General features: G+C 42.2%; 7 protein-coding genes across 12 annotated transcripts in view; 3 read left to right on the plus strand and 4 right to left on the minus strand.

The window, feature by feature from the left end:
* Nucleotides 1–15587, plus strand: part of LOC135352141 (uncharacterized) — a 33043-nt gene extending 17456 nt beyond the window's left edge. The window contains exons 1-6 of one of the 4 annotated variants that reach the window (XM_064551332.1): nucleotides 1–549; nucleotides 2267–2322; nucleotides 3450–3558; nucleotides 3865–4523; nucleotides 4812–4979; nucleotides 5134–5608. In XM_064551332.1, coding sequence (XP_064407402.1) covers nucleotides 428–549; nucleotides 2267–2322; nucleotides 3450–3558; nucleotides 3865–4057 — 480 coding nt within the window. In that variant the 5' untranslated portion in view covers nucleotides 1–427 and the 3' untranslated portion in view covers nucleotides 4058–4523; nucleotides 4812–4979; nucleotides 5134–5608. Of the gene's footprint in view, nucleotides 550–2266; nucleotides 2323–3449; nucleotides 3559–3864; nucleotides 4524–4811; nucleotides 4980–5133; nucleotides 12258–12501; nucleotides 12988–13245; nucleotides 14763–15047; nucleotides 15132–15367 lie in introns of those variants that run through there. The other 3 variants (XM_064551333.1, XR_010399592.1, XR_010399591.1) reach the window with 3 other exon arrangements.
* LOC135352059 (uncharacterized) overlaps nucleotides 1–25919 on the plus strand; it is a gene marked incomplete in the record, with an annotated part of 851949 nt that overhangs the window by 613876 nt on the left and 212154 nt on the right.
* LOC135352100 (uncharacterized) lies at nucleotides 5560–8722 on the minus strand. 2 transcript variants are annotated; one of them, XM_064551267.1, is made up of 6 exons: nucleotides 8595–8722; nucleotides 8133–8450; nucleotides 7245–8051; nucleotides 7069–7145; nucleotides 6802–6876; nucleotides 5560–6599 (listed from the first exon to the last, which is right to left on the minus strand). In XM_064551267.1, the coding sequence occupies exons 3-6, from the start codon at nucleotides 7909–7911 to the stop codon at nucleotides 5643–5645; spliced, it is 1776 nt and encodes a 591-aa protein (XP_064407337.1). In that variant the 5' UTR covers nucleotides 7912–8051; nucleotides 8133–8450; nucleotides 8595–8722; the 3' UTR covers nucleotides 5560–5642. The 2 variants fall into 2 exon arrangements, with proteins under 2 accessions (XP_064407337.1, XP_064407336.1); XM_064551266.1 differs by lacking the exons at nucleotides 8133–8450; nucleotides 8595–8722 and having other exon boundaries at nucleotides 7245–8112.
* Nucleotides 15755–25919, minus strand: part of LOC135352083 (cyclin-dependent kinase-like 2) — a 57823-nt gene continuing 47658 nt past the window's right edge. The window contains exon 7 of the mRNA XM_064551244.1: nucleotides 15755–16767. Coding sequence (XP_064407314.1) covers nucleotides 16663–16767 — 105 coding nt within the window. The 3' untranslated portion in view covers nucleotides 15755–16662. The remainder of the gene's footprint in view (nucleotides 16768–25919) is intronic.
* On the minus strand, nucleotides 16867–24302 carry LOC135352118 (probable serine/threonine-protein kinase DDB_G0271538). Its single transcript, XM_064551293.1, has 4 exons — nucleotides 24274–24302; nucleotides 18381–18710; nucleotides 17248–18230; nucleotides 16867–17049 (listed from the first exon to the last, which is right to left on the minus strand). The coding sequence occupies exons 2-3, from the start codon at nucleotides 18703–18705 to the stop codon at nucleotides 17380–17382; spliced, it is 1176 nt and encodes a 391-aa protein (XP_064407363.1). The 5' UTR covers nucleotides 18706–18710; nucleotides 24274–24302; the 3' UTR covers nucleotides 16867–17049; nucleotides 17248–17379.
* Nucleotides 19177–22524, plus strand: LOC135352066 (uncharacterized). Of its 2 annotated transcripts, none has more exons than XM_064551176.1 (7): nucleotides 19177–19420; nucleotides 19475–19930; nucleotides 20091–20237; nucleotides 20284–20614; nucleotides 20666–21033; nucleotides 21104–21409; nucleotides 21466–22524. In XM_064551176.1, exons 1-7 carry the CDS (start codon nucleotides 19223–19225, stop codon nucleotides 22447–22449), a joined length of 2790 nt encoding a protein of 929 aa, XP_064407246.1. In that variant the 5' UTR covers nucleotides 19177–19222; the 3' UTR covers nucleotides 22450–22524. The 2 variants fall into 2 exon arrangements, with proteins under 2 accessions (XP_064407246.1, XP_064407247.1); XM_064551177.1 differs by having other exon boundaries at nucleotides 20293–20614.
* On the minus strand, nucleotides 22533–24214 carry LOC135352112 (ATP-dependent DNA helicase RecQ-like). Its single transcript, XM_064551283.1, has 3 exons — nucleotides 23760–24214; nucleotides 23435–23658; nucleotides 22533–23373 (listed from the first exon to the last, which is right to left on the minus strand). The coding sequence occupies exons 1-3, from the start codon at nucleotides 24021–24023 to the stop codon at nucleotides 22533–22535; spliced, it is 1329 nt and encodes a 442-aa protein (XP_064407353.1). The 5' UTR covers nucleotides 24024–24214.

Below are 25919 nucleotides of genomic sequence, written 5' to 3' on the forward strand. Positions count from 1 at the left end.
CACTCACACAGGAGGTCCACACGCTAACTAGCGATGATGGTTTGCCCTCTGACATGACCTCTGAGGATGGCTCCACCCTCAACGCTATAGGCCATGCCCTCATCCAGATGCAGCAAGGTGGACAGACCACCCCCTCATCTCAGTTCCTCATCACTAGGAGCACCTCTTCTGGTTCAGAGTCTGGCCAAAATGGTGAGTAATAGAGGCCAAATTTATCAGTGTGACGATTGCTTTTTTGCCAAATCCAAAAGTTATAGGCCTCGATAAGTTATCCAAGTGCTTGTACATACTAATTACATGTAGAACCATGAGTATTATTGCTAATGTTTGATATAAAATAATTATAAAATAAGGTTTCTTGGAAGTGGTGTTGAAAAATAGTCAGTTTTTATTATGTTGTTGTGTGTGTTGAGGTCCTCTGTATGTGATGATCCCACCATCCAGTAGTGCTGAGATACTGCATGCAATGGGTCGACCTATAGCACCCAAGATGAGCGGGATATCAACTATGGACTATCACACGGCCGACCCCATCATTCAAATGCAGTTGTGAGTACACAGTTTATGTGATTGCCTACCTCTGCATAACATGTATGACAGTATGTTAGGAAAAGCATCATCTTGCTACATACACAGGGTTCTGCCTACAGTGGTCGTTTAGGTAAGCTGCGACCACCACTAGATATTTTCCGACCACCACTTAGCCTTTCCGACCACTGCTTTACATTCTACAAGTACTGGCTAGTCCAGTTTAGCTGCTAGTCTTCGCTTACCAGTTTTACTGTCTTGATGTGCCTTATATAGAGCTAACTATTAATTGAACTCTACTGCGCATGACCAGAACAATTAATTGAATTAATTGAAGCTGCAGCATGGCTTTGTTGAGTTCGAGGAGTACTGCAGCTAGCTAGCTAGCTATACTCTGCCTTAAAACAGGGAGTTGAACCACCTGCTAAGGAAAAGACAAGCTAGAGAGTGAGCAACTGGGTGCAGTTAACACTTCCAAGTACTGATTATGACCCGGCCTGTGATGAAGAAATCTTAGTATAGCACCATACTGTACTGATGCAAGTACAACAATGTACATATATAATTATTTCAGCTACAGTACCCATCAATAAAAAGTTCCCGTTCCGTTTGCGTAAAACGCACAATTCCGGTTTAAACGCATAAAAAAAAAACGCATAATGAACGCATTGTATTATGCAAAACACTACCGTTTTCACGCATGTGCAGAAAAATTGCTGAGTAAGCAGATTCGTTAACTTGTGATCGTGCGTACAGTGTAGCAGTAGCTAGCTAGCTAGCTTGTGTACTACAGTATAGCTGATTGTCTAGCGCTTTAATCCTCTCAGTTAGCTTATAGATGCTATTTTGCAACAGTGGACCGTTTCCCCAGTTGTTCTCGGTCTCGCATCAGCCCCAAGACTAAGCTGCCCTCCATGCAAGTTATTTGTGACCTGGAATGACCGTTTTTGAAGACCATCGTCTCTTCTCCAGTATGTCTGACTTTATAATAACTAGCTAGCTCATTGTACTACAAATCATACAGTATCATTGTCAGGGTTCTATCTAGAAGAAATATTTTGTGGGGGGAAGCCTACGGCGAGTGCAAAGCACGAGCCGTAGGCTGAAAGGGGGGGTCCAGGGGTCCTTCCCCGGAAAATTTTTTATTCTAGATGGCCAGAGACGCAATTTGAGACAAATAAGGTGGAAGGTTTGGGGGGGAAGTTGGATAGTTTGGAGGGGAAGCTTCCCCCCTGCCCCCCCCCCCCCACTAGATAGAACCCTGATTGTGTAAGTAATTTAAATTTTTCATGATGACATCACCATTTTAATTTATAATGAGAAATTGGTCGCGTTGTGCATCCAGTTTAACGCTACCGTTTATACGTGCGTTTTTAGAAACGGAACGGGACCTTTTTATTGATGTATACTGTATATACTTACATGGCTTACAACACATGCTTGTTCAAATTTGTGTCCCCCATCATTTTTAACCACCTCTCAAAATTCCTAGGCAGAACCCTGCATACCGTATTACTAGAATACTTTGCTGTTGGTGAAAAACCTTTGCGAATCAGCCAAATCCAAATCGGCAACCCTTTGCGATCTAACTATTGCGTTCTGGCAAGGATCGTGTGTATTTACCTAAAATTAGGTTTTACAATTTTATTGTTTAAAAATTCGCATAATTATGCTCGTAAAACATTCTAGCAATACGGTAACTGTGAGGAGTGTTGTTATTATGGTGGTTGGTTTGTAGGTCTGGGGATATGGCCGCCAACAGAGAAGCTCAGAGGAAGGCTACACACAATGAAGGTGATGCAAATTCAATACTGAAAGTTAGAGTGTACAACAGATGTACATGTACGTACGTGGTCATAATCAAATAGAAGCATTTCCCACAAAGTACAGTTACGAAGCTTTAACATCAAATCTGCCACTTCTAAAACTAGTGTTCAAGCTGGCGCTGTGCTAATGCCTCTCGCCATGTTTTTTGCTTTCGCTCAAAAGTATTAGAGTGTTATCTATAATGAATTTTATATTAAAGTTAGCTTATCTATATAAAGTCACTGAGAAGAAAAGACTTATTTACATGCATCTATTGTTGTTATTTATTGTATTATGTGGCTTACCAGGACCTCAAGAAAGAAGAAAATTGATTCTTCCAGGATCTGTAGTTCAGTGTATATAATATCTAAGAAGAAAAGACCTGTGTATGTTTTGTGGCTAATACCAGGCCCTCAAAACAAAGATGATTCTGCCAGGAGAATCTGGATCTTGGATATCACACATGGGGAATGAGCGCGCATGCGCATTACACTGATCCACAGGAATAATTAAAGGGTGTGTCTAAAGAGATAAATGGCTACTGCTAGCTAGCTGTTTTAACAGATATTTTCTGAGTATTGTAGCTAACAAAAAGCTAGCGCTTTAGTGCAAGGCTAACTCATATGTTGAATAGAAAGTTTGTGGGGACAGATGATGCTATGAAAGATTCTGAAGAGACTGCAACAGCCTTCAATGTGAGTCAAACTAGCCATAACTCGAGAAAGAAGCTTTAGTTTGCTAATCCATGAATCAAAATCCAAGAGAACGTGGCTAGAAGCCTATAGAAGCTGTTAGTTTTCGTCGCATTGCAACCGTTGAGCAGTTATAGCTGGAATACACACACAGACAGACAGACAGACACACACACAGTCAGCTTTACCGTATCTCTTGTGCGGCTACGCCTCGAGGCATAACTAATAACTTGTTTTGTAGAGGCTATCTAATGCTGTAAACGCATTCTTAGTTATTAATTATGCCTTGGTTTTTATACTGTACAGTGGTGTACGTGTGTGTGTGTGAGGTCAAGGTTCATTCATTTTGCCAATTGGCTCAGCTTCATTGTACATGCCCTAAACACGATAATTACCAGTTGTTGTTGTTCTTCCCACGCCCAGTTGAGCGTTGTTGGCGTCGGGACAGGATCAACGAGCTCATCAAGATACTGGCTCAGATAGTGTTTGCTTGTCAGAAGAAAGACGCAACTATACTGGTTCCATTGTCGGGGTGAGTGTGTGTGTCTGTTCATGTGTATACTAAAGTACTATTGAAAGCCATCGAAATAACTACTAACTTGGTTTTTTTTAAGCCTAAATTTCTTAATATTATTGCTAAGCTTTTTTAAGCATGCATTAGTGTAGAGCCCAGTGTTATGTTAGTAGTAGCATAGAATCCAGCAGAGGCCATCGTATATAACACATGTAGTTAGTTACACATAAAATATAATTGCTATTTTTTAACAGCAACTAAGTATGTTTTTTTGTTATCTCCACGTACATGTCTCACCCTCACGTCATGTTTCCCTGGCTGCAGTATGTGTACAGTATGTGTACAGCAAGGGAACGGTACTGGACAAGACAGTGGACTACTTGAAAGAGCTCGTGTTTCAATCCTCTCAACAGTAGTGTATAGTATATATTATAAATGCTGTCACAAACCAACAACAATGGTGGTGGTGGTGGTGGTCTCTCTGCCGCGGCTGCTGCTAGTCTGCTCAACACTCTGATTCTGGCTCAGAATGTGCTTGTGGCTGCTAGTCTGCTCAACACTCTGATTCTGGCTCAGAATGTGCTCACAAGCAACTCAAGTGCTGGTAGCCCCGGGCAAGATTCAATGTCTATGGAAACGGTGGACCAATCCTCTCAACAGTAGTGTACAGTATATTATAATTGTGGACTGTTTATACTGTTCTAGTTTTAACGTGTGTTTTTTAGTAATCTCTCCTTCACTTACTATAGCTACATTGTCAGTATTATTATGTATACATAGTTTTTGTACATGATATTTGTGTGGAGCTCTTTGAGAAGAATATTGTAGCAAAGCCCATTTATATGTAACCATGCCCATTATAATTATGTGCAGCCTAGCCTCCATCTCAAGCGGCACTTCCTCGAAAGTTGGCCTGGTAATCGACTGCTTGTGCATGAGCTAACCATTAGCTGGCATTGAGAAGAACCTTCATCAAGAACAAGGTACGTGTGTATAATGTGTAGTTTTATGCAGTGCAATGAGTTGACTGTGTACTATTGAATGTACAGTACAAAGAATGGGAACCTAGCATGCTTACTAGTCTGTATGTACATGCACTTGTATACAAGGTATGCTTCAATGTATGCAGTTTAGGTGTGTGCAGGGAAACGTGTGTCAATTGAGAACACTAGCTCACAATATTTGTACATGACATTGTACAGTACGTGTACCAGACCCTTCATCACACTACCAGTTTGAATGTGTCCATGTGTTGTTTATCCTGGCTACAGGACACTGCCGAGGGTAGCACTTCAGTGCTCTAGTTCTAATTGTAGATTGACTGATCGATTTGTCTTCTGTACTATTGTTTGATTTTTCCGGCCCCCAGTTATGCGGCCATTTTTCAGCCCGGCCAAGTGTTGAGGAGACAAGAAGAGGCACTGAGAATGGAGGTAGAGGTACAGAGTACATTAGCTGGAAAATGCATTTGTGTCATACTTTGTAGAGTCCCTTAAAGTCATTCAAGGTCAGCTATAGTGTGTCCTATTTGAGGTGTGCAATGTACAATCATGTACGACCCCCCCCCCCACACACACACACACACACCTTTAGGCGTACTATGCTGCTAAGAAGGCCACTCAGTGTGACTATGACCGTGTGACTCTTTAACCCCTCAGTTCCATTAGGATAACTGGGGGCCGGAAAAGATAAGCCTACTATGCTGCTAAGAAAGAGAGGGGCCTCACGTAAACTGGCCACTCAGTGTGACTATGATCATGTGACTCTTTAACCCCTCAGTTCCCGAGCCCCACCCCTCACTGTCTGACTCGGAAGAGGAGATAGACTTTGTATTCTGGGAGAAGGCGTCCACCCTACCCTCGGACAAGACCCCAACCAAGGACCTGAACTTGTTATGAGACTGTTAAATATTATTTTGTCTGTTTTTGTACTATTTTCTGGCAATGTAATTATGTATGTACCACTTCATGTCATCATAATAACTATAATTATAATTATGCGATAAAATTTTGTTGCAACTTAATTGTCTGAACATAATAAAAAGAATATCAATATTGTTATAAACTCATCGCACAATTAAAGAGAAACAATTAACAAAATAACTAATTAGTGCTTATAGAGATGAAATCAACAGTTTGAATACTAGTAAACGCTTGAATAATTTTATAATTAATAAAATCAATTTTTGTCTCTCCTCCGGCTACAATAACCTCTCCACTAGGAAGTACTGAGCATGTGCAGTTGTATCGTGCAGTAGGCAGGTCTCCCACTTTCACCCACCTCCTGGTGTCAGGCTGGTAGAGGTGGATCGATGAACTTGGGTTGTGTCTGTCGTCCGCTCCACCAACGGCTAATAGTGACCTCCCAATACTGAGAGGAGCTGACCGCACGAGTGGTACTTCCTGTAAGGTCTGCCAGAGAGTGGGTGCGTCCAGGTTGGAAAGGGCCTTTGCAATGAGTTCATTGAGGTCGACGTGGTGCACTATCGTGGTTGCCCTTCCAGTGTGATCGAACCCTCTCATTAGGTAGAGGGTGTTTCCTATGATAGTCGATTTCAGTGATGATTGTGGGTTAGGTAGTGACTGAGCAATGTACCATCTTCTTGATGCCACGTCCAACACCTCCACAGAGGAGGTACGTTCTTTATCATTACGCCCACCAGCTACAATGATGTGGTTGTTGAAGGAGACAGCTGTTGAGGATTCACGAGCAATGTTCATTGGTGGGTACGGGTGAGTCCATTCCCCTGCTTCAAAAACTGCAAGTTGATTGGTGCGTTTGTTGTTACTTGGATCACGTCCTCCCACCAGCACTAGTCGATTAGCGAGTGATGTCATAGCGAACCACATGGCAGTGTACTCTGGTAGTTTGGTCCATTGATCTTGCTCGGTCTTCATCACTGTACACCCGTCACGATCATTGTCTGCATCACCTCCACCAACATACACCGTGTCACCGATAACAACACTCTGTACCGAGCCACCTATCTTGATTGGCATGTCTTTTCCTCTTCTCCATTTCAGAGTGAGTGGAGGTCTCAACTCTCTGGGAGGGGGACCCTGAATAATGAATGAGTGTAATTAGGATAGTGTCTACTAACAAGCGAGTGTTACTTGTAGCAATAATTGCATGCACACTAAATCACTTTCTCTAATTAGCTTAAGAGGCCACGCCCAGTCTAATAGAATGTACAGTACGATTATAAGAGATCAAAGCTTCTACTATAGCTCTGCAATGATATAATGGTGCGTTTTGTCTCACCTTTCTTTGCTGTTGAATGATGGCGTCTCTCCTGACCAGCTCAGCATCTTTGTGCTTATTCTGTTCCCTGTGTGCCTGTACAGGGGGGTGAAAAAATTCTACAACAGAACGAGACATTCTTCACTAAAGGAAGTACTGTAACATAATTATAGGCACACTCAAACGGATGTGTAGTTACGGCTTAACACATGAGACAGCATCCATGCATGTTAAGGTACAATACTATTGTTGCTGTGGGAATCTCATTATCACACTACATGTACGCACCTTCTTGACTTGTTCAGTGTCCTTTGACTCCTTCTTTGTTGCCTCCACTGGGTCCGAGCTTGTTGTTAGGTAAGTATCTAAAATCGATACCAACATTAATAGACGGATATGATTTTTTCGTTAGGGTTACAGTTAGCTGAAACGTAAAACACATAATATACTTATCATTGACTCACAGATGTCCCTGGCAGATGGTCTCCTCCTCATGTCTTCTTGCAAACAACTGTCGATAAGCTTCCTCAACCTGTGTTTGTGAGGTATCTGGGCAACATGGAATGATCGATCTTCCACAGATTTGATCGTCTTCAGCTTGCAAACAATCTGTACCATAATCGCCCCAAGAGAGAACACATCCAAGCTATTATCGTAATTATCCTTGTCCAATCGAATAGCCTCGAGAGGTAGATACCCCATACGGTGACCAATGGCTGTGAGGGTGTGGCTAAGCTTGGAGGGATCGTATAGCCGTGACATGCCAAAGTCGGATATCTTTGCGACAGGCACTGGTCGTGTAAGCTTCAGCAAAACGTTATCACCACAGAGGTCACGATGGATAATCTGCTTGCTGTGAATGTAGGCCAGACCACAAGCCACGTCTTTGGAGAGGCTAATTTCACATTCGCTAGTGAGGGACTCTTCATCAAGGCCGGAGATATAGGATCTCAGATTGCAATCCATTAGCTCAACAACGAGGATTGTACTCCCTGATTTGGGGTGCTTGGCAGTCAACAAAAACTGAACAACATTTGGGTGCTGGAACGACTTGAGAAAACCACTTTCACGATCAATTGCATCGCTAGCTTCTTCGTTTTTGCCGACTGGAATACTTGCTTGCATCTCCATAGCATCGTGAAGCAGCACTTTGACTGCACATATCTCGCCCCTGTAACTGCCTTTGAAGACTGCTCCAAATGCACCTTTACCGAGACGCTCGTCTAGGAAAACAGTCAAATCATCGTTGATCAACTGGTGATTTTCGTCAACTAAAGAATATCGTGTGCATGAGGTTGAAAGATAACGTATTAACATGTATAATCATGTATTAATGTGTCATTGGTACTTACCCTGTAATTTTATTCTTTTAGGATTGCTTGCACTAGGATGATCTTTCTCGATGGTCCTGGCTATGTGAACTTCACTCACGATGGGACTTGACAAAGCTTTGACAACATCTTCCCAGCTTCTCTCACCACCTTTCAGCCATTCTTTCAAACCCTCACGATAGCAGTCATCAGGATTGTTGCTCCATTCTTTCCCAATGCTGTCGATGGTATCCGAGGGTATTTTAAGAACTAGCAAGAAGTTTCTCCACTTGATTCGAGCATCAAACGTAGCTATGTATAGACACCTAGATCTGCTATTGTGAGATAGTCAGACATCTTCTGTGTAGAGTGTGGAATAAGATAAGCAATGATATGAAGGTACATGTAATTATGTATAAATATTTGGTGTGTGCAAATTATATCATCAAAACCATGTACCGTAGATCTATATGTAGAAAATAAAACAGTGCTGTCTGCACTTACTGATAACAATCCAGAGCTACAGTATCTTCACAGCTTGATACCAGGCACGATACAGAAATACAGGACAACAGCTAGCTCAGCTACAATTACAACGCGACAAGACTTTCTCTGCAGAATAAACAATAGCTGTCACGTGCGATAACTAAACCACGTGGCTGGTCTTTCACTTCCATAGCTAGCTAGCTCATAGATCATAGCTAGAGAGAAGAAAAAATTGTGCTGTCAATTTTGAAGCTCTGAGCAAGTGGTCAAACTATTTGTCTGTATTGGTGGAGGGTGAAGACATGAGTCCATGGACAGGGACTACTGAGGAACCTTCATCAAGAACATTAAGGGTGCTGGAACACCTACGCCCACGTACGCCCACACACACGTTGCTAGGGAAAGCTAACTATGAAACTACCTGCAGGGGAGACATGGATCCTTCACAGGATTATGAAGCAACACTCTACTAGTGTGCATTCCAAAAATGGAGAGGAAAGGATGATGACAACAGATTTTACACTTGATTTTCATCATATAGCTAAAAGAAGTTCCGCTTAGGAAACCAGTAGAGCTATGGACTTGATTGTTTGTTTGCAGGTGCACTACACACAGCTCTTCAACATTACGAAGAGCTTTTGTTGTAAAATCCCTTTGTTATCTATTTATGAGAATTTTTTGTCATGACACACCCTCTAGAGAAAAATCTAGACCGTATATGGACAAAGTCAGCCCGTAACTTTGTTCACCTTACCTAATTATAGCAGCATGCTAAATATAGACCAAGTCCTGTACGTAGATAGTCAGATCGAACACTTTTTATATCTGGCTCTAGTGTACGCGTACGCTAGAGTATAAATTAAGACGTAAGCCTGTAGACCACGCCCCAATTGCGTACGTAGAGTGCAGAATTAGCGTTGAAGATCAAGAGCCATTAATTTTGTTAGTAGCCTGAAGAGAAGAGATAGGCAACGCTGGGGCTACAGACAGCGCTGACAATTGGCTGGCTCATAGACTTCTGCCAGGGTTGGCTGCTGTTTTGATGGACTTTGAAGGTAAACTATGAACTAGCTTTGCTAGCTTGATACACAGGGCCTTGCTTTTCACTCCCTTCCCCTTCAGAGCTTCCATGAAAGCCTGTGTGTAATACCACTCTTGGACCCCAGTGTCACCAGAGTGCTGTGCTCCAGGCCAAGTTGGACCAGTCTCTTTGTCTGGGCTGCAGTAATGCTTGGCTTCCCCGGGCATCAGATTGGTGGAACCTCCGCTTTTGTGAGGTCCACACAGCTCCATCTGCTTATTAGCAGACCGAATAGGGAGGTTGGGGAGGCAGCTGATCAGTGAATGGTGTGTCGTAACTGCCTCCATCGCCAGGACATCTGGAAATGAGCTTCTGTGAGTGTGATACATAAAATAAATAATAACACAGATTGCCAACCTTCCAGACGAGTTCCTAGCGTGTTTGTAAGTATAGGTCCTCCATCCCAAGTTTTTTGCCAGAAAGGTGACTGTCCCCTTCATCTGGACAATACATGTGCATGTACAGTGAATAATTATGTAGTGGCACCGGGTCAGGTAGAATCCATCCATAGGAACCAACCTATTTTTATCATCACCCCTGTTCACAATATTTTTTTCGTACCTGACCACAGGACCATTCTGCTAACTTGGTGGCAAGGATCTCCAGCTTCTGAAGGATGCGATGCCATTGTGTGCTGGAACATGGTGGAAGACCCAACCAGCCACTCAACCGGACGTATCAACATGCAGGTGGCCATTGAGGAGAAAGGACAACACTGGATAGTGCCATGAACAGCTCGAATCGTGGATAGTACACGTCTAAAGCACTGAAGAGAAACGTCTCCACTCGACACAAATGAAGACAGTGTGTATTAACATCAAAAGACAATCCAACCTGCTGTGTGACTAATGCTAGTTGAGGAACTCGGACACTCGTGCTGATTGTACTGAGACTGGAGTCTATTGGCACACTTACGTTTCTCCCATCTACTACTGAAGGCACTCCTTTGCTACAAATCTGGCTCTGTATTTATTGGATTGTGTTATTTTGTTATTGATTTATTAGTTTGTGTAGCTACCTGATTTTCTTTCGCAGCTTGTAGTTAATTTAATTGAAGACATTCTCACAAAACCACTATGTTGTTACTTGTGGTTACTACTATACTAGCGCACGCATTGAAATTAAATACTGCGTGTGCAAGTCTCAGGATCTAAACGTTGCATTTTTGTGGTTAAATTATGTCAATTTGTTACTATGTGCGGGCACCCTTAACATTAACAAGGTACAGTTATTCATAAATATTAAATTACAAAGCGAGAGGTCATTTCTTTTTGGAAGTTTAGAAAAATTCCTGGTGTCGCATATTTAGAGGGTCGCATCTAATTGGAGGTTACTCTACTATCCTCGATTATAGGATGCTTAAAATTATATTGTTTCTAGCGGCCTGGAATCGAGGCTGTGGTTTGACCTCTATTTAGGACGCGACAAAAAAAAATTGTCACACGCAGCAGTCGCTACTTTTAGAGGTCAGAAAATTACCTAAGATCAAGGGGTGTCGCAAATTTGGAGGGTGGCCTTAAATTGAACAAGTACGGTACTTGTGTATAATGTGTAGTTGGTTATAATGTGGACCCTAACTTTGGTCTTGTGCATGATACCCGGGTATGTACCCACACAGAGTTCACACCAAGTAACATAAAAGCAAACACTTAAAAACTGTTTTAATACAGAGATACTACACGTAGGGACAGAGCCGACCGACGTGGAGACGGTTACTATCGCTACTGAAGAGGTGGTACCCAGTTCACAGTTTGAGATAGAGATAAGTCAGAGTGATGATGGGGAGAGTGTGGAGCAGCTACAGGCCAGTGACTTGGGCCCTAACTTTGGCCTTGTGCATGATACCCTGGTAACACACACACACACACACAGTTCACACCAAGTAACATATAAAAACTAGCACTTAAAACGCTTTTTTAAAGGTATCCTAGGACGTTTCGTTTTCGTATTATTTTCGCTTTCGTATTACATGGTTTGAATTTGCATGATGGTAACTACCTCCCAAATAACGAACACACACACACACACACACACACACACACACACTTGTTGTTCCCGCCCACTCACACAGGAGGTCCACACGCTAACTAGCAATGATGGTTTGCCCTCTGACATGACTTCTGAGGATGGCTCCACCCTCAACGCTATAGGCCACGCCCTCATCCAGATTCAGCAAGGTGGACAGACCACCCCTTCATCTCAGTTCCTCATCACTAGGAGCACCTCTTCTGGTTCAGAGTCTGGCCAAAATGGTGAGTAATGGACGCCAAATTTATCAGTGTGACGATACATTTTTTGGGGCAAATCCAAAAGTTATATATAGGCTTCGATAAGTTATCCAAGTGCTTGTACGTACTAATTACATGTAGAACCATGAGTATTATTGCTAATGTTTGAGGTTTCTTGGAAGTGGTGTTGAAAAATGTTAATAGTCAGTTTTTATTATGTTGTTGTGTGTGTTCAGGTCCTCTGTATGTGATGATCCCACCATCCAGTAGTGCTGAGATACTGCATGCAATGGGTCGACCTATAGCACCCAAGATGAGCAGGATATCAACTATGGATTATCACACGGCCGACCCCATCGTTCAAATGCAGTTGTGAGTACACAGTTCATGTGATTGCCTATCTCTGCATAACATGTATGACAGTATGTTAGGGAAAGCATCATTCTTGCTACATACAGTATTACTAGAATATTTTGCTGTTGGTGAAAACCTTTGCGAATCAGCCAAATCGGCAACCCTTTGCGATCTAACTATTTCGTTCTGGCAAAAATTCGCATATGCTCGCTGTAATACGGTAACTGTGAGGAGTGTTGTTATTATGGTGGTTGGTTTGCAGGTCTGGGGATATGGCCGCCAACAGGGAAGCTCAAAGGAAGGCTACACACAATGAAGGTGCTGCAAATTCAATACTGAAAGTTATAGTGTACAACAGATGTACATGTACTTACGTAGTCATAATCACATTTCCCACAAAATACAAATTTGTCACTTCTAAAACTAATAACTTATTTGCTGTGTGGGGGCTATCCATCCATGCTGTAAACGTCTAAGTATGCCTTGATTTTCATTTTATACTGTACAGTAGGTGTGTGTGTGTGTGTGTGTGTGTGTGTGTGTGTGTGAGGTCAAGATTCATTTATTTTGCCAATTGGCTCAGCTTCATTGTACATGCCCTAAACACGATAATTACCAGTTGTTGTTGTTCTTCCCACGCCCAATTGAGCGTCGGCGTCGGGACAGGATCAACGAGCTCATCAAGGTACTGGCTCAGATAGTGCCTGCTTTTCAGAAGAAAGACGCAACTACTGGTTCCATTGTCGGGGTGAGTGTGTGTGTCTGTGAGTGTGTGTACTAAAGTACTATTGGAAAAGCCATCGAAATATCTACTAACTTCGGTTGTTTTTTTTAAGCATGCATTAGTGCAGAGCCCAGTGTTACGTTAGTTACTAGTAGCATAGAATCCAGCAGAGGCCATCGTATATAACACATGTAGTTAGTTGCACATAAAATTGCTAAAGCATGTTTTTTTGTTATCTCCACGTACATGTCTCACCCTCACGTCATGTTTCCCTGACTGCAGTATGTGTACAGCAAGGGAACGGTACTGGACAAGACAGTGGACTACTTGAAAGAGCTCGTGTTTCAAAATGAACAACTCACAGCCAGTGCCAAAATCGCAGAGAAATCTTTAGCAATGCTTCAAAACCAGATCCAAGTCCTAGAGAAAGAGAACGCATTTCTTCAAGCACAGATTATCCAGTTTGGAATTGATGTAGCTGCCTCCTCTGGTCAGAAGCAACCTAACCAGCAACTTCTAAACTCTCCTCTGGCCCAGAATCTCCCCTTCACTTACTATAGCTATACATTGTCAGTATTATTATGTATACCACACATAGTTTTTATACATGATATTTGTCTTATTGAACCTGAGCATAATAAAAATTGTGAACAAAGCTACGCCCATTATAATTATGTGCAGTCTAGCCTCCATCTCAAGCCGCACTTCCTCGAAAATTGGCCTGGTAGTATACGCTGCTTGTGCATGCGCTAACCCACCGCTGTTTCACAACAATGAAGCTATCGATTTAATGTGCTTGATCGCTGACTGGAATGAGCCTTTTGCTGGTCTGCCAGGTGTGTAGGATTGTTTCTTTGGCCTCCCACCAACACTGTGAGTGCTAACGCTTAAACAAACTGAGCAATTAACACTGTGTGCAGACCAGGTCGCAATCGTTTTTTGTGGATTATAATCTTTTCCGTCTCTAGTGTGCTTAATAGTATGATAAATAATGTTATTGCATGGGTGACAATATGATTGGGGATGAATTGCGTCCACATCTTCGTTCACTTCTATCCCAAAAACCTCCAGAAGATCAACCTTTCTGTCTGAACAGGAATACTTATGGCCTTGAGGACCTTTCTTGTTCCTGAAATAAGACCCACACACCCGACAGTGCTTGGAGAGTGCTACAAGGTGCTCATCATCCATTCCTGAATGTATTATTTGTTGTTAGTCTTTAACCATACTATGTGAGTATATATAAATCATTATTGTATTGAAGTCGTAATTATTTTTTGTCAATTTTTGGTCAATTTTCAATCCTAATTAATATTTGTTGCAAAAAAAAGTGAAGTTACCTGTTGCTGTCAAATAGTAGTATGAGACTTCCTCTTGGGATTGCTGCAGAGATCACTTAAAGAAAAACTCTTTTGTTGTCAGGAATTAGTGGTCAAAACATCTACTTAGCACCTTGTAGTTGACCATTAATTAAGTGCAGTGTAGTTTGCAGGTGCGCATGGGCAGCCTAATGACTGTTGCTATGCGCATTTGGTGTCATTCAGTAGAGGACAAGGTGCACATGACTGTCACTCTGCTTTCATGTGATTTAGATGAATAACTAAGCAGTTGCCATGGGTATAAATATTTCATAATACAAGAAATTTACAGATGTAAAACCACACCCACTTTCCAATATTTCATTGAGTTGCATTCTGTTCTAATTACCAACTAAGTAGCAGTCTTGAAACAGCGGTGAACCATAATTATGCTACTGAACATGAAAACTGTGCTGATGAAGAACCTTCATCAAGAACAAGGTACGTGTGTATAATGTGTAGTTATGCAGTGCAATGAGTTGACTGTGTACTATTGAATGTACAGTACAGAGAATGGGAACCTAGCATGCTTACTAGTCTGTATGTACATGCACTTGTATACAAGGTATGCTTCAATGTATGCAGTTCAGGTGTGTACAGGGAAACGTGTGTCAATTGAGAACACTAGCTCACAATATTTGTACATGACATTGTACAGTACGTGTACCAGACCCTTCATCACACTACCAGTTTGAATGTGTCCATGTGTTGTTATCGTGGCTACAGAACACTGACTCAGGACGAGGAGGACTTTGACAAGTTCCTGGAGAGTGCCAAAGCTCAGCAGCTCTCACCCTCCACAATTAAAAGGTATCACTTTAACTGACTCTTACGATTATTCTAGTATTCATAATGTAAGTACGTACATATTGTATACCAGTACATGTGTTGTGTGTGGTGTCCCTTTTATCATAGTTGAGCCATTTTGCTTTTAGCCAGTATAAATTATAGCTACTGTTATCATGTGATTTTCTTACCCCTTACTTCCTAAGTCCTCAAACTTCCACTCAGTATGACTATGATCATGTGACTCTTTAACCCCTCAGTTCCCGAGCCCCACCCCTCACTGTCTGACTTGAAAGAGGAGATAGACTTTGGATTCTGGGAGAAGGCGTCCACCCTACCCTCGGACAAGACCCCAACCAAGGACCTGAACTTGTTATGAGACTGTTAATATTATTTTGTCTGTTTTTGTACTATTTTCTGGCAATGTAATTATGTATGTACCACTTCATGTCATCATAATAACTATAATTAAAAGTCTGTTGCAACTTAATTTTCTCTTACCTGCTATAACGTGCAAATATTTAAGGCGTGGCTTCCGGTAAGCAGTCATTCCGCGAATATTGTGCAACAAAAAGAGGCCTATCCACAAAATATAAATGCCTCAAAAATTTCGCACTATACGGTATTTAGCACTTATAGATCAACAGTTCGAATAAAAATAAACGAAATATGCGAACTTAATTAGAAAACTTTTTTCAAAAAGATTGTTAACAATGCACAACATATTACAATAACTAATTAATCGCTTCTACAAAAGAAATCAACTATTTGAACATAAATACCAAGTAGTTTTGTCTGTCCTCCGGCTACAATGACCTCTCCACTAGGAAGCACTGAGCATGTGCAGCTGTATCGTGCAGTAGGCAGGTCTCCCACTTTCACCCACCTCCTGGTGTCAGGCTGGTAGAGGTGGATCGATGAACTTGAGTTGTCTCTGTCGTCCCGTCCACCAACGGCTAATAGTGACCTCCCAATACTGAGAGGAGCTGAATGCACGAATGGTACTTCCTGTAAGGTCTGCCAGAGAGTGGGTGTGTCCAGGTTGGAAAGGGCCTTTGCAACGAGTTCAGTGAGGTCGACGTGGTGCACTGTCTTGGTTGCTGCAGTGTGATCGTACCCTCTCATTAGGTAGAGGGTGTTTCCTATGATAGTCGATTTCAGTGATGATTGTGGGTTAGGTAGTGACTGAGCAATGTACCATCTTCTTGATGCCACGTCCAACACCTCCACAGAGGAGGTACGTTCTTTATCATCACGCCCACCAGCTACAATGATGTGGTTGTTGAAGGAGACAGCTGTTGAGGAATGACGAGCAATGTTCATTGGTGGGTACGGGTGAGTCCATTCCCCTGACTCAAACACTGCAAGCTGATTGGTGCGTTTGTTGTTTCTTGGATCACGTCCTCCCACCAGCACTAGTCGATTAGCGAGTGATGTCATAGCGAACCACATGGCAGTGTACTCTGGTAGTTTGGTCCATTGATCTTGCTCGAGCTTCATCACTGTACACCCGTCACGACCATTGTCTGCATCACCTCCACCAACATACACCGTGTCACCGAACAACACTCTGTACCGAGAAGCTCATCTTGATTGGCATGTCTTTTCCTCTTCTCCATTTCAGAGTGAGTGGAGGTCTCAACTCTCTGGGAGGGGGACCCTGAATAATGAATGAGTGTAATTAGGATAGTGTCTACTATAACAAGCGAGTGTTACTTGTAGCAATAATTGCATGCACACTAAATCACTTTCTCTAATTAGCTTAAGAGGCCACGCCCACCAGTCTAATAGAATGTACAGTACGATTATAAGAGATCAAAGCTTCTACTATAGCTCTGCAATGATATAATGGTGCGTTTTGTCTCACCTTTCTCTGCTGTTGAATGATGGCGTCTCTCCTGACCAGCTCAGCATCTTTGTGCTTATTCTGTTCCCTGTGTGCCTGTACAGGGGAACGTTGGTGAAAAAATTCTACAACAGAACGAGACATTCTTCACTAAAGGAAGTACTGTAACATAATTATAGGCACACTCAAAGGGATGTGTAGTTACGGCTTAACACATGAGACAGCATCCATGCATGTTAAGGTACAATACTATTGTTGCTGTGGGAATCTCATTATCACACTACATGTACGCACCTTCTTGACTTGTTCAGTGTCCTTTGACTCCTTCTTTGTTGCCTCCACTGGGTCCGAGCTTGTTGTTAGGTAAGTATCTAAAATCGATACCAACATTAATAGACGGATATGATTTTTTCGTTAGGGTTACAGTTAGCTGAAACGTAAAACACATAATATACTTATCATTGACTCACAGATGTCCCTGGCAGATGGTCTCCTCCTCATGTCTTCTTGCAAACAACTGTCGATAAGCTTCCTCAACCTGTGTTTGTGAGGTATCTGGGCAACATGGAATGATCGATCTTCCACAGATTTGATCGTCTTCAGCTTGCAAACAATCTGTACCATAATCGCCCCAAGAGAGAACACATCCAAGCTATTATCGTAATTATCCTTGTCCAATCGAATAGCCTCGAGAGGTAGATACCCCATACGGTGACCAACGGCCGTGAGGGTGTGGCTAAGCTTGGAGGGATCGTATAGCCGTGACATGCCAAAGTCGGATATCTTTGCGACAGGCACTGGTCGTGTAAGCTTCAGCAAAACGTTATCGCCACAGAGGTCACGGTGGATAATCTTCTTGCTGTGAATGTAGGCCAGACCACAAGCCATGTCTTTGGACAGGCTAATTTCACATTCGCTAGTGATAGACTCTTCACCAAGGCCGGAGAAATAGGATCTCAGATTGCAATCCATCAGCTCAACAACGAGGATTGTACCACCTGATTTGGGATGCTTAGTAGTCGACAAATACAGAACAACGTTTGGGTGCTGGAGTGACTGGAGATACTCACACTCACGATCAAATGCTTTGCTAGATTCTTCACTTTTACCGGCTGGGAAACCTGTCTGCATTTCTACAGCCTCGTAAATCAGAAGTTTGACTGCACAAATCTCGCCCCTGTAGCTGCCTTTGAAGACTGCTCCAAATGCACCTTTACCGAGAGGTTCGTCTAAGAAAACAGTTAAATCATCGTTGATCTTCTGGCGGTTTTGGTCAACTGTAGAACATTGTGTGTGTGTATATGTGTGTGTGTGTGTGTGTGTGTGTGGGTGTGTGTGTGTGGGTGTGTGTGGGGGGGGTGAATATTATAGCAGCTAACGAACTAAGCATTATGACTGTATGATTCCTGTGCTGAACTAGTGCTTACCCTCTGACTTCACATCAGTAGGATTGCTTGCATCAGTAGACTGTAGATGATCTTTCTCGATGGTATTAGCTATGTCAACGTGGCCCACAATGGGACTGGACAAAGCTTTGACAACATCTTCCCAGCGTCTCTCTTCACCTTTCAGCCATTCTTTCAAACCCTCACGATAGCATTCATCAGGATTGTCTCGCCATTTCGTACCAATACTGTCGATGGTATCCGAGGGTACGTCAAGAATAAGCAAGATGTTTCGCCACTTAATTCGAGCATTAAACGTGACGAGGTACAATTTCTTTAGATCTGCTATTGTGAGATAGTCAGACATCTTCTCTGTAGAGTGTGGAATAAGATAAACAATGATATGAAGGTCATGTAATTATGTATAAATATTTGGTGTGTGCAAATTATATCATCAAAACCATGTACCGTAGTAGTTGGGCGGAGCCCGACCGTCCCTGACGGGAGGTCGGGTTGCAAGCCTATCTGAGATTTGTTCTACGTGTGTTTTTGTAACAAGTATGAATATCATTAATTTTCAAGTGGGTGTTAAACCACCTTAACCGCGCAACACCCGCTGAATGAGTGCACATGTGAATTAGAGATTGCTCTTAGAAAACTGAAGACAAGCTAGTAGGGATAGATGATCTACACCACTCTGAGTAATGTATTGCCTTGGATGTGGCAGTGACATAGCTGATAAACTGAAGGACAGCCGGAATGTGAACACCTCAAGCTCTGAAAACGTTGCAGCAGTATGGAAAGCATTCTTAGAAAATGAAGACCAGCAGGCTGCAGATGTCGACAGCATCCTCAATGGTGGAGACAGCCAAAGAGTGCCCAAGATGTGCAAGAATTGCTTCTATTCTTACAATAGGTACACCAAACTTCATGACAAACTCCAAGAAAACATTAGAAAGGCCGCTGATGTTTTGGAACTACAACTCCCACTGCCAAAGAAACGTAAGCTTGATAGTTCACTGTCTTGGCAAACAACTAGGGCTCAGCCATCAGGATCTAGCACCCAGTCCCCTGAAGTTGCGGTGGGTGCCATTAATATTCATTTTATAAGTCATTAAGTCTAGTTATTTTTACAGATTAAAGTGTGTTACAAAACTCCAAAAACATTCCTGCTCACTCCTAGCCGAAAACACATAGGAAAAGCTATTGCTCGTAAAAGCAGAAAAAAAGTTGCTATGGAGGCCTTAAAAGACCCAACCACCAGAAAATACTTATTGAAGATGGTCGGGATAGAATTGGCCAAAGAAGTGAAATGTATGTCATCAGAGAGTGCTAACTCTATCTTGCAGAGCCAGAATCCTGATGACCTTAGACAATTCAGCTGGGAAATGCTACTGAACGAGCTCTCTATGTTTGCCCCTGTGTTGAGACAACTCCTGGATTTAGCCACTAACACCAGAGTCCGCCGTTCCAACACTGATGCTGTCATTGGGATGTGTGCAGCCATCCTTATCAACCATCGCAATCCAAAGATGAATTTGGTCCAACGAAGCAATGCCCTGGTTCTGTATGCTGGTCACAGCTCAAAGCAGGTGATTAAAACGTTCCCACGCCAAGTTGTCTAAAAGAACGCTATAGATTGCCATTTTCACTTAATTTCAAATCTGCCCGGGAACGAGGCTATAGTATAATTATAATTACCGATATACAGACTGAGATTACTTTGTTTGCGAACGGTCGTATACTGTATAGGTCTATCAGCGACTACAGAGGTTAAATGTGACTGTATCACACTCTTCTGTGATTCGAATGCTAGACAAAGTTGGCGAAGGGTTTGATGCTCAGGTTAAGGAATGGAGAGATCGCCTTGTATCCACACTGGACAGTGGCAATGAAATTGTAAGAAATTTGTAATTATTAATTCTTTTTAAAAAATATTATACAGCAAATTCAGAGAGCCCCCTGGATCACTTGTGAGAATGACGATATTGATCGGCCCACAGCATCCACCAGTGATGATTCGGACACGGACTCAGATTCTGACTCATCGTGGAAGAATTACTCACCCATCACCTCTGGGTCAGAAGACGAAGGTGATGATGATCTCAGGAGCAACTCCTCTTCAAGTGATGTGAGTAATTTTGACAGCAGTGATGAAGAAGATACTCCAAGTAACCTTCCTACTTCTGGACCTCTTCACCAGGGCTCAACTTCTAACGCACCACAAACTGGAAATATGGCAGGCGTCACATCCAATAAACACACTAAGCAGCAAGGTGCACATGCATGCATTATGTATACTTTTTACTTTGTGTTTTTGCATATAGATCATCCAACAATGTACCATTTGGTTGGTGATAATGTGGACAAAGGAATAAAACAGCGGTATATGAGAGTTGGTACCAGTAAGCCGGATGATATTCACTACTTCCACTCCTATGCTGTCGGTGACCGAATTGACTTCATGAATCTCAGTGACCAAGTTATTCCGACTCTACAGCAAAATTCTGAACAAGTTGCTGTTTCCTTATTACCAACATCTGACGATGATCTCGCTCTTCGTAACAACATGTGTATTCTCATGTCCAGAATCCTCTACGAAAACATGGGATTCTTCAATCTAGCTTTTGATGGTGTCGTAGATTGGCACATCAAGCATCAATTCTATGACGAGATGTCAACAAAGTCAAAAGTGGTTAGTAAGACATTTTATTGTGCTTAAACAGGTTTTTTAATCTTAACTACAATTTTCACACATTCATTAGCACCCTCTCGGAATTCTACCTAAAGACGAAAACAAAACCGAGCACATGATTGACATAATGTCTGATTTACAGCAATATGTTCCTATGGTGGAGATGGTCAAGGACTTCTATATTCCAACTATAGCCAGGACTGTGCCAGTGGTGACTGCTCGAGCTTATCTCTTACACTTTGCAGGGGACCAAAAGACTGCGGCTAGGGCGAGAGGAGCACAGAAGGCCAAAGTGAATGAAGTGTCTCCTTCCGGCCAACTGGTTGGATTAGTCCCTGTTGCAACTGATTGGCACACAAAAGTGATATTGTTGAATGTAAGGTGCTAATATTTATATATAGGGTTTGTAAATATTCACCTCTTTCGATACAGGTTATCTGGAAGTTTTTCTACTCTTACAATTCATCAGGAGACCATGGTACACTCTACCAGATCCGCAACAAGCTGAATCGCACAAATGTGGTGAAGAGTCCCAAAAAAGATGTCAATGCCTGTGAAGACTTCATTGAGATAGTGACTGACAGTCTTGTTGTTGTTGCCGCTCTTGCTACCTTTCAACTAAAGTCTGCAAATGACACCCCTGTTGAATCCTTCCTTCCGACGGATATTTGGACTCTGTCTGACAGTGAGAGACGCGAGTGCTTGATAAAGCTCTGTGAAAAGGTCTATGACAAATTCGTGCATTTCAGCTACAACACGAGTGTGAGAGTGTTAACAGGTGATGATCAAGTGTGTGAGTACTCAGTGCAGCTGTTGCGTCTTGGATGCTTCTACATGGAGTTCAAAGATGCTATTAGGGAAGGTGATGGTGAGCGTGTGTTGAGGTGCTGGAAGTACATGATACCCATATTTTCGGCTTCTGGGAACAGGAACTACGCTTGCGAGGCAGCAAACCTCCTTTTACAACACAAGTACACACTTTCCCCTAGATTGTCAGCACAGCTTATGTGGAGTCGTTTTGTGAATACCACTGGCCGACCTGGGAAGAACATTCCTGTAGACCTACACATGGAGCACCTAAATAAGATAGCTAAAGGCGCTATTCGATTTCAGGGCTCCAATCGATCAATAAAAGCGATTAAACGAATTGGCAGAGCAATTGGGACACTTTCTCCAATGCTTGACAACTTTGACTCTGTCAACCATGTTACTACTACATCCAGCAGACAAAGAAAGCCTAATTCACAGAAGGACATCCATGTGGTAGTCAATGAACTTGTAGAAAGTCAATCATTTGTTATAATACGCAAGGGAAGAAAGCATCGTAAATTTTCCCATCCAAAGGATGTTTTGAATGGCAAAGAGAAGAAAACAATCGTTGACTGGCTTATGAGTAAATTGCCTACCTCCTTTTGATTGAACCTTGGACTTTACTCAAAACTTATTATTTTATTGGCCTCATGCTTCAATTCATTATTTTGTTGATCAACATTAATTGATTAGTTGTTGAATAACAGAAATGAATGAAGATTTGCTTTACAATAACCACAAACACAAGAATGTGCACATATATCACAGCACATGCACTTAAAGACAATACTAATGGGACTACTGTAGTTATCCATATTTCCAAAAAGGGCATCTCGTCTACACAGAGTCATGTTGGACACATACGTCTTAATTTCATCATCAACAGGGTGGTATGTTCTCGACTTCAACAGGGTGGCCATTGATGTTTTACCATCCCTTCCAGCCCGTCCAGTCTCTTGCAAATAGCTACTAATATCATCACATAGCCCCACATGAACAATTTGCCTGACATCGGGACAATCAACACCCATCCCAAAGGCTACAGTTGCAACAACAATCCTCAGATTTCCATCAATTTTAAATAAACGTAAAATTTGCGACTTGTGATTGGAGTCTGTCACACTGGTAAACATGTCAACCAAACGGAATTCTGGGATATCAGGTGCATCTTCTGGAATGGTAAACGCTGATCCTAGATGATACTTCAGAAAAATGTATATGTCTGCACACATTCCAAATGACTGTCCATAGATGATGGTCTTTGGAAATTTAGAACTTTGTACCTTGAGTTTGTCAGCCAATGCTCTGAACGTTTCTTCCACACTCTTAAATGACCCCACTGAATAGATCAGATTTGGTTTAGTTGGGTACCTTGTGAGAACGTATGGGTTCCTTAACCCTATTGCACGACTCACTGCTAAACGGTCACTTCGAGTGGCAGTCGCTGTCAGAGCCATCACACGTACAGCTGGTGGAATTAGGCTGCGTACTTCACCAATTCGTTTCAGTACATGACGGAAAGTGTCACCCCTAAATATTCAGAATGAAGGGTTAATCACAGCACACGAACGTAAAGTACCATAAACCTTACCATTTCTTAACACAATGAGCCTCATCAATCACGAATGCTTTGAGCCTATTTGCATACACCTCCGCTTGTATGACTCTTCTCCACCTATTATTAATAATTATCATCTCAGGTGTGAAAAACACCAACTGGTACTCTCCCCGCTCAACTCCAGACTGAATTCTGCTGTCAGTAATTTCACCAGAGATGTAGGTACTGGAGAGACCTTTACTCAAATACGTTGCTACCTGCATGCATGTATAATGTGCAGATCATCTTGAAACCTTCATCATGCACACATCTATTTAAGTACTACAATTAACAACAACTTACACCATTTAGAATCTACCTGGTCTTTCATGATGGCTAAAAGAGGAGTCACAACCACCACAATTGAATGCCCTACTTCCTTCTTCAAGATCTTGTCAAGGGCTACTGGCAAGCAGGCATAACACAAGCTCTTTCCAAAGCCGGTTGGAAGAACAGCAAACACATCTCGACCTTCAATAAAAGCCAGAACTATATCAACTTGTTCAGGCTTCATGACAGGGTAGCCCAACTCTTTGGAAGCCTCAATGACACACTCCCTAATAAACTCTGATCTCTCCATCATCAACTAGCTCTGGTCTACTATTACTGCGTTGCGGTTGCACTGCAGCATTGTGGTGTTGCACTTAAGAGAGTAATTAACTGGGTGTGGTAATGGTCTAGAATCTGCAATCTGATTGGGCGCCACTATAGTGGCGCTAGAACAAATCCCAGATAGGCTTGCAACCCGACCTCCCGTCAGGGACGGTCGGGCTCCGCCCAACTAGTACCGTAGATCTATATGCAGAAAATAAAACAGTGCTGTCTGCACTTACTGATAATAATCCAGAGCTACAGTATCTTCCTTCACAGCTTGATACCAGGCACGATACTAGTTGGGCGGAGTCCAACCAACGCTTCGCTCATGGTTGGGTATCAGTACATGTAGCAGTTTTGTTCCCACTGCAAGAAATTTGCAGCCCAATCAGATTGCTGCGTTAAAGTGGGAAACCTTACAGCTCAATTTAGCTGACAAGGCGAGCTGGGACACTGTATTTCTCTGGAGAATGCAGAAACAGCTCCTGCTGGATATCTAGGCTACTAGAAAAGAAGCATAGTCTATCCTAGCATCTATGAATGAAGCTTGAACAGTATGTATTAATTAATTAAAAGGACTTGTCTTTGTTTTAAGTTTTGTTGTGCTACCAATAAGATTAGATCATTAGTTTGGACAAAACCTGTGTTATGTATGCCTTCTTTGGTCTTCGAAAAGCTTCTCAGAAGCCTTGGGGTAGTCTTATAGCTGGCTGTACCTCTCCTTGTGCTAGATGTCTAACTATTATGAAAAAGTTTATTTCTGCCTGTACTAAATCTTATATTACAGGCTAAAGTATTCTTCTACTTTCTCTAAGAGTCTGAGGTCTTTCTTGAATTCCAAAACAACTATAGCTAGATCCAGTCAGCTAGAATAGCCATCCAAATAGTTAATTGATTTCTTTATATCGCACCCCTGAGCCATGTGGTTGTCAGCCACTTAAAGATTAAACAATATTCATACTCTGTCTCAAGTACCGGTGGAACAAAACTGCTACGTGTACTGATACCCAACCCAGAGCGCAGCGTTGGTTGGACTCCGCCCAACTAGCACGATACAGAAATACAGGACAACAGCTAGCTCAGCTACAACAAGACCCTCCCTCTTTCTCTGCAGAATAAACAATAGCTGTCACGTGCGATAACACTGCTAAACCACACGGCTGGTCTTTCACTTCCATAGCTAGCTAGAGCTAGAGAGAAGAAGAAATTGTGCTGTCAATTTTGAAGCTCTGAGCAAGTGGTCAAACTATTTGTCTGTATTGGTGGAGGCTGAAGACATGAGTCCATGGACAGGGACTACTGAGGAACCTTCATCAAGAACATTAACAAGGTACAGTTATTCATTAATATTAAATTACAAAGCGAGAGGTCATTTCTTTTTGGAGGTTGAGAAAAATTCCTGGTGTTGAATATTTAGAGGGTCGCATCTAATTGGAGGTTACTCTACTATCCTCGATTATAGGATGCTTAAAATTATATTGTTTCTAGCGGCCTGGAATCGAGGCTGTGGTTTGACCTCTATTTAGGACGCAACATAAAAATATAATTGTCACACGCAGCAGTTGCTACTTTTAGAGGTCAAAATATTACCTAAGATTGAGAGTGTCGCATATTTGGAGGGTCACCTTAAATTGAATAAGTACGGTACTTGTGTATAATGTGTAGTTGGTTATAATGTGGACCCTAACTTTGGTCTTGTGCATGATACCAGGTATGTACCCACACAGAGTTCACACCAAGTAACATAAAAGCAAACACTTAAAAACTGTTTTAATACAGAGATACTACACGTAGGGACAGAGCCGACCGACGTGGAGACGGTTACTATCGCTACTGAAGAGGTGGTACCCAGTTCACAGTTTGAGATAGAGATAAGTGAGATAGA

The sequence above is a fragment of the Halichondria panicea genome, chromosome 1 (genome assembly GCF_963675165.1).
Source record: "Halichondria panicea chromosome 1, odHalPani1.1, whole genome shotgun sequence".
Classification (NCBI taxonomy): domain Eukaryota; kingdom Metazoa; phylum Porifera; class Demospongiae; order Suberitida; family Halichondriidae; genus Halichondria; species Halichondria panicea.

Excerpts from the sequence above, each read along its gene's own strand:
- LOC135352100 (XM_064551266.1), bottom strand. The coding sequence starts at position 8,097 with ATGTTAATACGTTATCTTTCAACCTCATGCACACGATATTCTTTAGTT. Across the intron at positions 6,877-7,068 it reads ACACTGAACAAGTCAAGAAG|GCACACAGGGAACAGAATAA; the intron begins GTGCGTACATGT and ends CCCCCTGTACAG. Across the intron at positions 6,600-6,801 it reads TCATTCAACAGCAAAGAAAG|GGTCCCCCTCCCAGAGAGTT; the intron begins GTGAGACAAAAC and ends TTCATTATTCAG.
- LOC135352118 (XM_064551293.1), bottom strand. The coding sequence starts at position 18,705 with ATGTCTGACTATCTCACAATAGCAGATCTAAAGAAATTGTACCTCGTC. Across the intron at positions 18,231-18,380 it reads TACTGATGTGAAGTCAGAGG|TTGACCAAAACCGCCAGAAG; the intron begins GTAAGCACTAGT and ends AATGTTCTACAG.
- LOC135352066 (XM_064551176.1), top strand. The coding sequence starts at position 19,223 with ATGTGCAAGAATTGCTTCTATTCTTACAATAGGTACACCAAACTTCAT. Across the intron at positions 19,421-19,474 it reads CCCAGTCCCCTGAAGTTGCG|ATTAAAGTGTGTTACAAAAC; the intron begins GTGGGTGCCATT and ends TTATTTTTACAG. Across the intron at positions 21,034-21,103 it reads TGTCAACAAAGTCAAAAGTG|CACCCTCTCGGAATTCTACC; the intron begins GTTAGTAAGACA and ends CACATTCATTAG.
- LOC135352112 (XM_064551283.1), bottom strand. The coding sequence starts at position 24,023 with ATGATGGAGAGATCAGAGTTTATTAGGGAGTGTGTCATTGAGGCTTCC. Across the intron at positions 23,659-23,759 it reads TAGCCATCATGAAAGACCAG|GTAGCAACGTATTTGAGTAA; the intron begins GTAGATTCTAAA and ends ACATGCATGCAG. Across the intron at positions 23,374-23,434 it reads GCTCATTGTGTTAAGAAATG|GGGTGACACTTTCCGTCATG; the intron begins GTAAGGTTTATG and ends CTGAATATTTAG.